The sequence below is a fragment of the Centropristis striata genome, chromosome 2, assembly GCF_030273125.1.
Source record: "Centropristis striata isolate RG_2023a ecotype Rhode Island chromosome 2, C.striata_1.0, whole genome shotgun sequence".
NCBI classification, from domain to species: Eukaryota; Metazoa; Chordata; class Actinopteri; order Perciformes; family Serranidae; genus Centropristis; species Centropristis striata.
Window position 1 is genome coordinate 9729643 of NC_081518.1, and position 14787 is coordinate 9744429.

General features: G+C 40.2%; 1 protein-coding gene across 1 annotated transcript in view; it reads right to left on the minus strand.

Moving 5' to 3' along the window:
* The window catches only part of LOC131987059 (protein diaphanous homolog 3-like), a 181712-nt gene that overhangs the window by 62142 nt on the left and 104783 nt on the right, over nt 1-14787 (minus strand). Inside the window, exon 25 of the mRNA XM_059352207.1 lies at nt 6100-6235. Coding sequence (XP_059208190.1) covers nt 6100-6235 — 136 coding nt within the window. The remainder of the gene's footprint in view (nt 1-6099; nt 6236-14787) is intronic.

A 14787-nucleotide genomic window follows, 5' to 3' on the forward strand; every position in this document is an offset into this window, starting at 1 on the left:
AATGGGACTCGACTTTGACTGTTGACTACCCAATTCTTATGTTCAAGCGCACAAATCTGAAGATTCAAAAGTGCTCATATAGTTAAATTTCTTTGGTTTAAGAAGGCACAAGCAGGTCTGCCTCAAGACACAGACAGTGGAGTAAATTACAACAAGAAATCCTCACCAACACAACACTTTGGAGAGTATCTGCACCCACTCTGCACTAACAATCTTTCATGCACTACCAGCTACAAGGGGCAACATGCTTTTTTCACATCCCCTGCAGCACTGATGTACTGTGGCACGATAGTACCACGCGGCTACACAGTTGGGTTCAACATAAACAGACTTATGAACAAGGTGCAAGACATTTAATTATACCTTTCACACCAAAGCGGCCAGTGCAGTGTTGATTACTCCAAGCGTTTTAACAAAAACTGCATTTGTATTTGGTCCAGCACATTCACACCTTATGACCAGCACTAAGTGAACACTGGGCCATTGTTAGCCTAGTTGCCCACAGCAACAGAGGGAGCCCGGTGTCCAGTGCAATCCCAACTGAACTGTAAGTTGACTATAAACCAGCTATATGAGCACCACCATTATACTAAAGCATGTAATAGAGGGCATTACCTTGCCTATAGTATCTAAGAATGATCTCATGAGAACATGCAGTATCTCATACAATACATACATTCATCTCACTCTCTTTTTTTATGCCGCTCCTATGCTTTTAGCATCTTTGCATGCAGGGTTGCATCGCTAGCTGTTCTTCTATTTGACGTCTTAATAGTTCATCGCTTGTAGCCATGTAGGGAATGTTAAATAAAGCTCTGATGTGTAATTTGTCGCTCCACAAACATTCCCGCTCCCGGCCTACCCTGGGAGTTAATGCAACAGATTTGTCATACACAAGCCAGGCACAGCCAGAGGAGGAGGGAAAAACACCTATTCAATCTGAATTTCAATCTCCATAGGGCTCTATGCAAATGTATGCAAGCTGATGCGCTCACTCTCTCAGTCTGCCAGAACACACAGTGCAGATGACGAAGCCAGGCTGCATATTATTGTGTAGGTAGAAGCCCAGTCAGTGGCAGGTAAAAGAGACTGAGTGCAAATGAGAAGGAAACTGGGAGAGGCTCACATTTCGGGAATACATAAGTAGGCAAAGCTAAAACCAAGCTAAATGCAGATACCTGTAGCAAGTAAAGAAGCTAAAAATCCATTTTGATCATTTCCTCCAGGAAACCCTCCCCCTTCCTTCCCCTGTCTCTCATTGCTGTGCCCTTCAGCATAATGTGGATATGCAGTCTCTCTGGGGCTTTTTAGGGAATTGATGGATAATCAGATGATTACACAGAAAATCTCCATTGAGGACAATCCTCCCCGACAAACAAAGAGAAAGCTCTTTAGTTAATAAATAGGCTGAGAGACAGACAGAGTGAGAGAGTGTGAGAGAGAGAGTGAGTAAATCCTGTCCTGGGTTGGCAGCACAATGCCAAATCTCTATCACATATTCATTTCATCCCAACAATCTGTGTGTGTGTGTGTGTGTGTGTGTGTGTGTGTGTGTGTGTGTGTGTGTGTGTGTGTGTGTGTGTGTGTGTGTGCATGCGTGTGTGTGTGCATGTGCGCGTGTGTGTCATACATTGCCAGAAACATCACTTCTTGGGGATGTCACTGAGTTTGCCTTTAGCTTTATCTTAATTTGAGCGTATCTAAATAAATTTCAAGCTCGAGGCATATTTGTATAAGCCTTTCTGACAAAATTTGGCTGAAGTTTATTCTTATGATTTTCTTATTTCTGAACTACTTTTCTGAAATAGAAAAGTTTGCAGTGGAACACAACTAACCACACAAGCACTGGGGAAAGAAATCCAAGCTGTCAATCCGAGGGAGTAACAAACTGAACACGCAAGCTTCATTGAAATTCATATAAGGACACACACATGCATTGCCAATAAAGGGTATTTAAGCCCCTTCTCTTGGTTTAAGACAGAAAAACAAAGTGGAGACACTGTTATTATTTTTTTATCTGAAACTGATGAACCATAAAATAATTTTAATGCCAAAGTGAAAACAAAGTGATATAATTGAAGTACAAATAGGAAACCCATATTCTTGATTAAAAATTCTCCGCTTTAATCCAATATTTAGAAAAGCCAACAATTACTGCTTTGAGTCTATGTGGTTAGGTTTTGTCATCTGGATGCTGCAATTATTCCCCATTCTTTCTTACTGCTAAATGGCTAAGGCTCTGATTAGTTTCATGGCATCTAAATTCTTGTTTTAATTGTGGTCTGGTGTCTGATTTGGCCACTGCGGGGCATTAACATTGTTGTTTTTAAGCCAGTCTTGCTGGAAATTAAATTGTTTCCCACATTCGCAGTTTTCTTAAAGAATGTGGTAATGATTTGTTCGAGGATTTCTCTAGAATCTGCTGCATTCATTTTACCCTCTACCTTCACAAGCCTTCCAGGGCCCTCTGTAGAGAATCATTTCCCACAGCATGATGCTGCCACCAACATGCTCCATGCTGGGGGAATTGGTGCTTTTGTGCTCATGTGTGATGTTACAGCAAATACTGCATAAGTAATAGCAGACCAAAGGGTATTTAAAAGGCAATGTACAACTCTCTACTCTCTCTCTCAAGATGTGTTGCCATCCATCTGTTTTTATACACATTTGCAATTTGCACATTAAAATACCTCAGTGGAATCACTGAAAATTCAAAGAAATCTTCTGCAGTGATATAATGGAATTCCTGCTGTTTGTCCTGATGAACAAAATCCTAATAATCGCATAATGGTGGTGGATAGAAACTAGCATTCAATCACACTTTCTTTTGAAGATTTCCTCTAAAATCAGTTAAATTTGAATTACATTTGGATGGAAAAGTGTCATCTCTCTCTCTTTCTCGTATCCTAAATATGAAATAAAAATTAAAAATTAAAAAAGAAACAAAAAATCATACTCATACCAAGTTTAACTGAAACTTGGATATTGTAGTATATTTCAGCATATTCACCAGATGGCCTCTCTTATATAAACAAACCCATATAACACTGATCTACCGGGGGTAGTTCCGTTTTTCTGGCTCTAACCCTGCTGCTGGTATTTTCAGATAACCACATCATGGCAGAGGATGAGATACAGTACATGCTCCTGGACTAACACACAGTACATAACCTATCCACCAGAATCCTGTTCATTAATTTCAACTGGACATGACCCTTCATTTGGATCAGCCCAGCACTGTAAAACTTTAGGCGGGCTGTAGCAAATGGTTATTATTGAGGGATGTCCAGATGAGAGTAAAAAGGGAGGGAGAGGTTTGTATTGTTTAAGCCAAGAGAGGCCTTGGTTTGGCTAGGTACTATGCCCACAGCAGTACTTTGGCCTGCATGGAGCATGGTGGTTCGCTACTTGTACTCTAACGTCTACAGGAGTTCTACAGTGGCTGGCATAGTTGTGTTAGCTATAGATGCTGGTGCAGGGCTGGGACTGCCAAGCTCAACTGCTCTGCCAGCCTCGGCTTTGGCATTGGAAATGGGTCTGGAGGCTGCACTGTTGAACAAGTTTTTGGCATCAGCGGTGCTCCAAAGGGGAAGGAGGAGGAGAGGGGAGGGAGAACAAAAAACAAAAACACAACTGGCAGTGGGAACCAGATGCTCTGGCATAAGGTAGACATTGCCTTCTTCATAGCTATGTCTGAACCTGCTTGTAAATAGAGTTATCATTCTCACTAAATTATCCCTGAGGGCCACAGGAATGGACAGAGTTTCAAAAAAGCACTTTCATATATACTTACTAAACATCGGCTGACAACATGCAGGCATGTCTTATGAACACTGAGTGCAAAGCACATACCACCTGGCTCAAATATCGGCAAAGTGGAGATCATGGGTCTATCTATCTATCAGTACGGGATGTAATCAGTAAATGATTTATCCAGCGCAGAAAAACATCAAAGGGGTCTCAACAACATGTTTTCATAACAAAATACTACATTTTCAAAGCAAAACCACAGGCCTGCCAGTCCAACTCTGAATATGAACACAACCTGTCATGCTCTTATCAGTAAGCAACATATTGGTCATAAAGCCTGAAAACTTTTACATTTCTTCTCATGAAGTGAGATGTGGAACTAAAACTGGGTAAAAGTAAAGTAAAGTGCCAAAGGAAAAGGAGTTACACATTAGCAGGGATTTTAAACAAAAACTGTGTTGAGACAACAAATGGGGCTGTGTCTGTGGGGGCGTGCTGCTTAAGGTACCAGATACAACAGACACAATATTAAATATTATCCAGGAAGTCCAGTTTGAGTAACAGGTATGCAAAAGTTTGTTTATATGGGACAGGATTTCACGACTGTGGAAAGTCATCTTAGGGCCAGGTGGTATGGAGAAAATCAAATGCCACAATATTATTGACTTAATACCTCAAGTATTGAAGTTGCGACAACATCACTATTAGTGCTTTCACAAAATATTTACACAATTAGATGTTTGATGAATAGTCTTAAGCTATGTGGATATAATGAAATATAATGCTTTAAAAACAGGAAAGAACAAAACCTATGACATTACGATATTCAAATCTAAGAGGATGTCTCCTCCCATAACAAAATATTGATTTGTCAATAAATTGCCCAGCCCTATGTCATCACAATCATTTTGATCTTTTGTTGCAACCATTGCAAGGTCAGCAGCAGGAACACATCTGTACATATAACAAAGTAATATATCAGCAATGTGCGCATTTGATCTTGTTGGATGACTTTCCGGTCACACAAAAAAAAATAACCAAGGTAACTATTCCTCCTGATGACCCTGCATTTTAATGCCAGCCTCCTCTGCATACCATTCATTCAAATGCATGAAGGACATTCTTTTCACACAGGGTCAATGTTGGCCTGAACTTGGCTTCGAACATTTTCTTCAACAAGTTTCTTACCTTGGTAAATGATTGCTCTTCTCCACATTTTTGTCAAACATATTTTCAAACTTAACGCATTAGGGAAATGAATAATTGAGGATCAGTTGTTAAGTGTAAGTATTTGCACAAGCCAGCTGAATTCTTCTTTAGGCAGATGATTCTCCACACAGCATTTGGCTGCACTTTTATGACAATCTAGCAGCTGAACACCAAACCCTTTACACCTGGCCTAGTTCAACACTTGAGCTTGTCAACGTGACATTTAGAACTTAATGTAAAGATATTTCAGATAAATTATTAGTGTGGACTTAGTGATTCAACCATCACCCTTTATGGACTGGGTCAATCTGCTCACTTGAAAAGAGTAACTTGCTGGGTGGATTTGTGATTACACAGGCTGTCCTTCAACCAACTGACCTGGGTTAAAGGTCATTTTGGAAATCATCTATCCCAGTCAAGTGTCTTGTAACAATACACTAAAACCGTCCTGAGGAATGCTGCTCTGGTCCGGCTCTCTATTCTGACCTCCAAGGAAAGGTCAAGAGGTGAACTTTTATACTTGTATGAATGGCCAATCAATAATTATAACATTACCGCTATTCAAAGGTTGAAATCTGCACAATGCTACACGTCAAGAACCATACCTTGTTAAAGTGTAAAGACAGGAAGCAGAAGGTGACAAAACGGGACACAATGACACGACACAGTGTGTTACAATGTAAAGCATGTGTCGCACAATAATGCATGCTTTTCAAAACTGGGAAACTACATTTGATAGATAAATTGGTTGGAAATAATATATGTCGAGACTATAATTTCAACGAGACTGACATAGACTGACAGGTTTTTTAAAACAGCTTTTTTGACGTTCTCTTTAAATATCACACAGCTAGTAATTTTGTATTTAAATCATATCCAGTATTACTTAACTGCTTGTCCGTCAATCAAAATAGCACAAAGGCTTCTGTGTAGGTGTGGGTTTTCATTTTTTAGAGAGATAAATACTGAATTGTGAGAAAATGAGTCTCCTCTAATCCATTGTTTGCTTGATAAACGTGAGTCATTGTCTTTGAATGATCTCTTACACCATTTGACCCCAAACTGATTTAGCACACGGCTGTCTGTGTAGAGCTCAATGATGCAGGAGTTGGCAGGCAAAGCAGATTGAACGGACTCTACCTGCATTAACTTCCAGCAACCTCCGCTTCTTCTGCTGTCTCTCCTGCTTTTCACGCTCAGCCTTCTCCTTCGCCGCCCGTGCTCTCCTCTGTTTCTCTTCTGTCTCCCTCAGCCTCAGGTTTTCCTTTAGTGCTTGCTGTGGGGGGGGGGGGCGAAAGACAGAGAAAGTGAGAGAAAGACAGAAGGAAAGGAAAAACAAGACGGATTGCTAAGTGGGGTTAATTACACCAGCGTAGAGCTCGTCAAAGGCAGAGGCAGCTGTCAAACACCACAGACATCTTTATCAGGGAACCATTTAAGTCAGATCAAGCTTCTAAAGGTTGATTGCCTCCTTGGTCTTGCCAGACAAAAAACAACTTGAAACCAAAGAATTCAGACACCAGAGGTCCAGAGGAGTGATGGGACAATGATGTAAAGACATGAATAGAGGCTTCTAGTCTTTTAAAAAACATAATTTCCTATTCTAATTTTGGCTCCTTCTTGCATTAAAAAAAAACATTTATTCATATTTTTAGAGATTCGCTTCAATATTTGTCTTGTTCTCTTTGTTTTTCGTCCTACAGTCATCATCCCTGGAAGCATTACCTTTCAAGATAAAACAAACATTTGCATGTTCTTGTGTCAGTATAAATGTAAGTATCAAGCCACTGTGTGTATGTGTGTACCTATGTATACAGTAGGTGTTAGGGTCAGTAAAACAGCTTCAGCATCACCTGGTGGCTACTGTGTGAGCCTTTTCCAGCAGCAGGTGAGTGAAACTGCAGTGCCAACAGCAATACAATTCAGGCTGTTCAGTCGATTCTGAGCTGAGCATTGCTTACATGTTCTCCTGTGTGGGTGAACGTCTACCACAATACCTGCAGACCTACTGTAAAAAAAATCCACACTTAAAACCAACTCAATTTTAAAGAATCTGACAGATCTGGGATAATTCCAAGAATATTTCAGCAACTTTACTGCACATACTTATAAAACACGAACCTGAAATTTAATTAGGGAATGAAAGTGTGTTTACGGTTCCAAGTACTGCTTTCAAAAAACAATTGTGGTTACTGATTGCACTGACTGCTCTGCACTTGTTCTTAAGTACAGTGCAAATCATATGCTTTATGTTTTCTGTTTTCATTTTATGCTTATTAGATGAAAAATATTCCAGTATTGTTATATAGTAAACACTATAATATCCTATATTATTTGTAATTCAATTTCTCTTTCTAGAGGATAATGCAGCTTGATTTAAGTGGAGGAAGGAATAGGAACCTAAACTGTACCTTTTCTGCAGAAAATGCTGACAGATAACTCCAATCAAAATAGCAATCACTAATTATTCTGATGAAATGTGGGGAGATTGAACAAATGTGTATAGATATTTATATCAAAACCAATGGACTACAAACACAGACTGACAACATGCAGACAGTATAAGAAAACCTTAACTTAATTGAAATTAATTTGGTCTGTCTTTTTACCACATAATCATAAATTTTGCGTGCACACCAAGTTACAGTTTTAGTTCCTTGGCTATAGTCCCTTCTACACATTCTGCCCAAAAGTCAGTCCGTTTACATGCACAGTTTAATAGAGCTACGCTTTAAATTCTATTTTGGCGTCTAATAGGACTTCTGTCCTTGTCCCAGTTTACATGTAACTGACAAAATCGAAGAACTGACGGGAACGTGTCCTCCCCTTAAACACTAGGTGGCAATATGCGTCGTTTCAGCGGGTTAATATGGCCTCCTTTCTGGTTGACCTATTACGTCATAATAAACAAGTAGAGGAAGGCGGGAAACCGGCATTTTCGAACAACAAGAACAACAAGATGGATGGTGATTTTGAGGGGCAGACAAGAATGCCGGATGCCGTTGGAGGGCTACAACACTTTGTGCCGTCGCTACTGACCAGCTACTGGAACCCGCTTTCTTGGATGTGTTTTTTTCCAGTGTCATATGCCAGTGCAGGGGTTGGAGCATGCAGAGCATGCAGAGCATGCGCACATGAGTTGTCTTGTCATCGGGGATGGGCACCTTTCACATTTGAACCGATACGGTACCGATATCTGATACCTGGGAATCCAATTTTTGGTACTTTTGCGTTTGTTGATGTGATAATAAATGTTAATTTGTTTAATAATAGAATTCAACATATTTATTTCTCAAAATATAAACTTTAAAAAATATATCAGAACAATACAACATCCAGCACATGTGATTTGTTGTGATGACGTCGTAGCTGTGCGGCGCAGCACCGGTCAGACAGTATTGTGGGCGTGGCATGGTTGGAATAAACAAAGTTGAGTCGGGCTGCTCTGTGCACATATCGAGGATGACGCAGGAGTCCGAGGGATTTAATTTCAGCGAGGCAGTTTGGAGTAAAGTGGCAGGTAATATTCCTGAGTTGAAGAGCGGAGTATTAGCGGAGGACCAGAGATGCAGCAGTTAGCTGTCTACAGAAGAATGGAGAGAGCAAACGGAGTAAGGAAGGTCCAATCTGGAGGCAGACGAAGGCCAAGCCCGAGTAGAGACATTGGAGAGATAGCAGCTGGAGGCTAGCAGGCCTAGAGCCGGGCTGTTCGTCTCTGCGCCGGGGTGGAAGAGGGCAGCAGCTAGTGTCCGTGGTGAGCAGACAGGACCAGACGAGGAGGTAAATAAAAAAAATAAAAAAATAAATAAAAATGGTGCGATCGTCAGCACGCTTGTTAATCAAAGACGTCAAATGAAAACAGGTTGAAATCAATGATCAGTTTAAAGGAAACACCGTTTAGGTACCAAAACATGGTACCGTTTGATTTTACATGAATCGGTACTCAGTAGTACCGATGGATGGATGGTCAGTACCTATAAAAGTACTGAATTGGGTACCCATCCCTACTCGTCATACATGCAGACAAAATTCAAATTCCAATCGCATTATCTGGATGTCTTAATCGGAGCTGGAGAACTCCGACATTAGTCAGACTAATCCGTTTACATGCACTTCAGTTAATAATTTGTTTTTTGCAAGTGTCATGTAAACCTACTGAGTGATTGGGGAAGATGTCTCAAGTCTTGAGTTTTGTACAGCATTCGCTCATATTGCAAGCAGTGCGCAGTGCTTGTCCTAGGACAGAAATGTCCTTTAATATTATTGCCATTTGCACACGCCAAGGTAGCCTCCTCTAAACTTGTCAAGAAAATGTCATTAATTCCATTCTGCCTGTCTGTGAAGAATTATTTCGAAGGTATATTATCTACCGTACATCCACCACTGCTCTATAATCCCTGTGCCAAAGGGTTGTTAAACTCATACAATAGTGTCGATGGCTCAATAATGCCACAGCCAAGAGACAGACTGCATATGATTTAATAGAGTGCTAGCATGATTGCCATCCTGATCAATAGCCAGTCACTTAAAGAAAGGGACACTGGGCTTTTATCAAAGACCCAACTCCTCCCCCTCCTCCTCCTCGTCTGCACTCCTCTTACGTTATTCACACAGCCCTTGCTTGACAGACAGGTCAGAAGAAGAATAGTAATATCAAACCGACATTAATGGATGCACAGAAGAACACATACTATGAAAACCGTGTAGTACTTGGACAGCGGCAAAATAAAGCCCCACTGACAGCCTCTTATTAAGTCTGCATACAAGTGACCATTGCTGGAAATTATATAGTGAACCTGAATTCTAAAGAAATCAACATAGTCAATTCAGCTTCAACAAGACACTTGAAATAAAAAGAAATGACAACCCAAATAAACACTCACTGTGAATTACTAATAGTAGGAGTGTAAAACCATACGCAGAACACTCTATGGTCGAGTACAGCTGCATATGAGCACTCAAAATCAGTCACGAGGTGTATCCTATCCAAGAGACCATCCACACAGACCACAATGAGATTTTAGGTTGTTGGCAGCTTAGCAGACATATAATTGAAAGAACGTTTATCCAAACTTACTGACATAATAAGAAAATACAGCTAAAGACAGTGATGTGTACTCAGCAGGTTTATAGAAATGCAGGAGAAGAGGACGGTGCCAAAGAGGAGGGGAAGAATCGGTAAATGAATATCAAATGACTGAGACATACTGACGCTGTTCAAAGCTCTATTTTTAAATCCAACTCCTCCACAAAATTAACTTTGATTTGATGTAATGAAACTGTCAGTTGCTTGTGGCAACCACTGATTCATAAATGACTATATTCTTAATGGGTATCCAATGTGGTAAATTATGGGCAGAGAAAATGAGGAAAAAGAAAAGGGAAGGACAAGAGAACTGACACATATTACATTTTCAATAAGGAACAATTAAGCGATCCCAGGTTAGTAGTCAGCTGTGATGGATGTATAATGTGAAAGAAGTCAAAACTCTGACACTCCTTCCCTTCTTCACTATCAAGCAGGTCTCTCATTAAAAAGTCAAATTTAATTACTAAAACAGAATGTAAACACACTTTCACTTAAATAACCAAACAGAGCTGTCTCTACGTTCAATACAAGCAATTTCATACGGACTGCGAGCTAGTCAGTGGTGGAATCAGTGTTGTTTACAAGCAGCCTTGTAGATTGGGACTGTTGATTGCCTGTAATGGCAAAAACAAAACAACTTAAAAAAGTCCAAAGATCAGTTTGTCTTTTCTAAAAAATACTTACGCAACAAGATGCCCTAACAAACCTATGATAAAGAAGACAACTGTCCTATGACAAACAAATGTCCCAAAAAAGTTAAAATGCTGTGAAAAACTTATGAAAACCACTAGTTTTGCAGATATGCAGTTATTAAGAAAATTACTGATGGTGATGCTGCATAAAAGTCAAGGGGATCAAAGTTCTTACAATTGATCCTGAAGGGACCATGAACGTCTGAACCAAATATCATAACAGTCCATGCTATAGTTGTTGAGGGATGTCAGTAACAACCCCAACTTTTAAACTGCTTTTGCTTGAGGAAAAGTAATTTGATTCTAAAAGTAACTAGGACACATCATACAGGAATCATGACCGACTGTACAGCGTTTGGTGCCAATCCAGCCAGTAGAAGTTGACATATTTTACAGAATGAGTGACAGTTTGACCTGTTGATGGATTAAGAGGAAAAGTTAAACCTGTCATTAGGATTAATTCTATAGGGTCCTTATTTGTAGCCACTTTCATGAAAATGCCCCCAAAAGTTGTTAGGATATTTCAATGTCAAACCACGAATGCCAACCTCATGGTGGTGTTGAGGAAAAGTCAAGGCACCCGAGTCAGTAGAATACATCCTCTTGAGACCATTAATGTCTGTACCAAATGACACAACAGTCCATGCTACAGTTGTTTAGGGATTTCAACAACAATCCAACTTGCTGGTGGTGCTTGAGGAAAAGTAATTTTCATCAGAAAACTCATCAGGACACATGACCTGAGAATCACGAACATCAGTACAAAATTTGCTGTTAATCCAGCCAGTAGTTGAGATATTTCATGGAATAAGTGAAAAATTTGCCCTGCTGATGTTGATACAAAATCAAAACCACCAAAGTTCTCTGCAGATGATCCAGAACAAGGCTGAGCGTCTGGTCTTCAACCAGCCCAGGAGAGCACATGTCACTCCGTTCCTCATCTCTCTGCACTGGCTCCCGGTCACAGCTCACAACAAATTCAAAGCCTTGTCTCTTGCCTACAAAATGGCAACGGGCACAGCCCCTTCTTATCTAAACTCCTTTGTTCAGGTCCACAAACCCACTAAATCCACAAACCCACCCACTATGCCCTTCGAGTGGAAGACGTCTGGCTCCTCTGCTGCTGAAGGGCTCAAACCAGACTCTTCTCCTCTGTAGTGCCCCGGTGGTGGAACAAACTTCCAAACTCCATCAGATCTGCTGAGTCCTTCTCAATCTTTAAGAGACTGAAGATCAACTCTTTACTGAACACCTTCACACTTGATCTACACAGATTACAACGATAAGTAGCGCACTGACTGCTCGCGCAACCTAAAAAGCTCTTGCATCCTAATGGACCCAAACTTAACCCACGGCACTTATTCTTGCTATGTTTCTTGACTTCATCCTTGCTTGTGTTGTATTAACTCTCATTTGAACATCGCTTTGGATAAAAGCATCTGCTAAATGACGTTGTAGAATTGTAGAAAGTCATTCGGATTGATTCTATAGGATTCTTATAAATCTATAGCCAATTTCAACCACAAATGCAAACCTCATGGTGGTGCTAAAGGAAAAGTCAGGGAACCTGAGTCAATAGAAGTCTTCCTCTTGAGACCATGAATGTCTGAACTAAATATCATTACAGTCCATGCTATATTTGTTGAGGGATTTTTTTTAATAACAACCCCAACGCAAAAGTATCATTAGAATCCAACAGGAGAAAAAGTCAGGACACCTGAGTCACTAGACTTCATCCTCTTGAGACCATGAATATCTGAACAAAATGTGACGACAATCCATGCCTAAGTTTTATGTTTTATTTCATTATGTCTGTCCAGTGGCAGAGTGATCAATCAATCAATAGACACTGTCATTCTAGTATTGCTAAAAATGAATGGCAGGTAGTTTCAATAATATGGCGATGCAGATCCAGAGATGAGGTCTGTAGAGGCAAAATTACATCTTATTTAAAACTGGACCCTTTTACTGCTGCCAGCAGCCGGGAAAACAATGATTAGTCAATAATGGGTCAATACAACAAGTGGAGCTGTTTAAGAGAGGATCACTCTTAAACTTCACAAAGAGAATAGAACAGGAAAGAGCAGCTAGAGAACATTACATCAAAACATCCTTGTTAAAACAAAAATTGATATGATCAGAGCCAGCACAAAAGGGCCATGCTGTCTTCTTAAATCACAGAACCAATTAGCAATATTAGAATAATACAAGTAAAAAATTCAGCGTGGACATTAACTGAGTACAGCAACATAAAAAGTTCATTTTAAGTATGGGCATGGCAGGTTCCATTCGTTTTGTATATCCGAATTCAATATTGAAGGAAAAAATTAAATACTTGAAAATAATGAGAACTGAAAGGGCATTAACTTTGAGAGAGAGGGTGAAGGGCCTGAAACTATATAAAAAGATGAAGGGTCATGTGATTTTTGCCTTCTGACAAAGCATTCATTTTTACTGTAATGTTGAGCTGAAGGAGAGAAAGAGGTAAAGAGAGAGAGAGAGAGAGAGCGTGAGAGACAGAGAGAGAGAGAGCCAGCTCTCTGAGGAAATTGCCCTCCGCTCTCCTTCATCACTGCAGGTCTGCTTCCCCCTCCTCCTCTCCTGGATGTCCGCCATTAGACACGCTCAATTGGATTCCTGTCAGATGTGCGGCCTCGCCCTGGGTCTCCTTCCTACGGGTGACTGAGCATGCTGTACGTGTGTGTACGAGTGTGTGTGTCCGTCTTTGTGTGTGAAAAAGCTAAGCAGCTTTCCCTATAAAAACTGACAACACAAAATGACAAACGCACACAAACAAACATGCGCACCCACACATGCACACATATTATGCGAGCAGCATACACACAGTTCAAGGCTCAGTTTGCTCCAGGCAGTGGTCGAGAGACCTATTAGCATGGGCCTTGGCACAGCAGGGTAAATGCTGACACAGATTTGACCGAGAGGTTATGGTGCTGAGATTTACTGTATGCCTACGTTCATTGACCTAGCCTTGGCTTCTCCCAAGATATGTCCGTGTGATGTGACCATTTGAACGAATTGCTGACCTAACGCAGGGGAATGAATAGCTACCTTGGGAGTTTTGACCATATAATGCAAGTCTTTATAACACTTGGCTTGTTCACCTTTCACTGGCAGAGTCATTAACTGTTATGTTTGGTCAGAACATAAACTCTACAGCGGAATTCAAGCCTGAACCGTGGAGCTGAAATGAGGGATTCCAGCTGCAGTGTGACACATTATGGTACCATTAGCGTATGTTACATATCCTCTACTTATTATCAATTGGCATTAAACAAATGCTTGGAACATAATAAGGTCTATATCATTCACTCTGGGTCTGATTCATGTCTGAACACAGTCAGTGATTAACTGGTTCGTGGCAAGTGAGGAAAAGAATCATAGTACAGAGAAGTCCTGAGATCAAATAAATAAGAAGCAAAGAAACAGCCAGGCTAAAAGCAAAGCCGTGAATTTTCTTTTTGACTGTCTGTGTTTCTTGGAGCCTGTGAAGAATCTGTAGATACTGCAGTTACTTTAGTCTCAGGTTAGATGCCGCATTCAGTGGCTAGGATAAGTGTTTGGATGTGACTTTGATCATAAAAGAAGGTAAGAGGGCAAGGCTAATGAATTATTTTGTGCCTCAAATTTAAAAGCTATACATGTAGCTTCAAGTAAAGGTGTTTTTTTCCAGGTTCAGTTCTGGGTAAGACAAAGAACATGCGGGTTGGATTGTGGGCGTAAATATATAAAATTAGATTCAAATAATAATGTAATTGAATGTGATAATCCTATGACTGCATAAGTCCTTTCCAGTTTTCTCCAAATCTCTTCAATGTCAGCTGCCGCCAGTGCAGGTCAAAATGAAAATGAATAAATAAACATGTGGTTCAATGAAACCAACCTTTTTTTCTTTTGCTGCATTTAACTGATAGCTTTGACTGTTAGTAGGCTATAAAATCAGCTGTCAAACACAGAGGGTAACAAAAAAATTTAGCAAGGTTTATAAAACAATCTTATTCCTAAAAATAATATTTTTAACAACTGCGT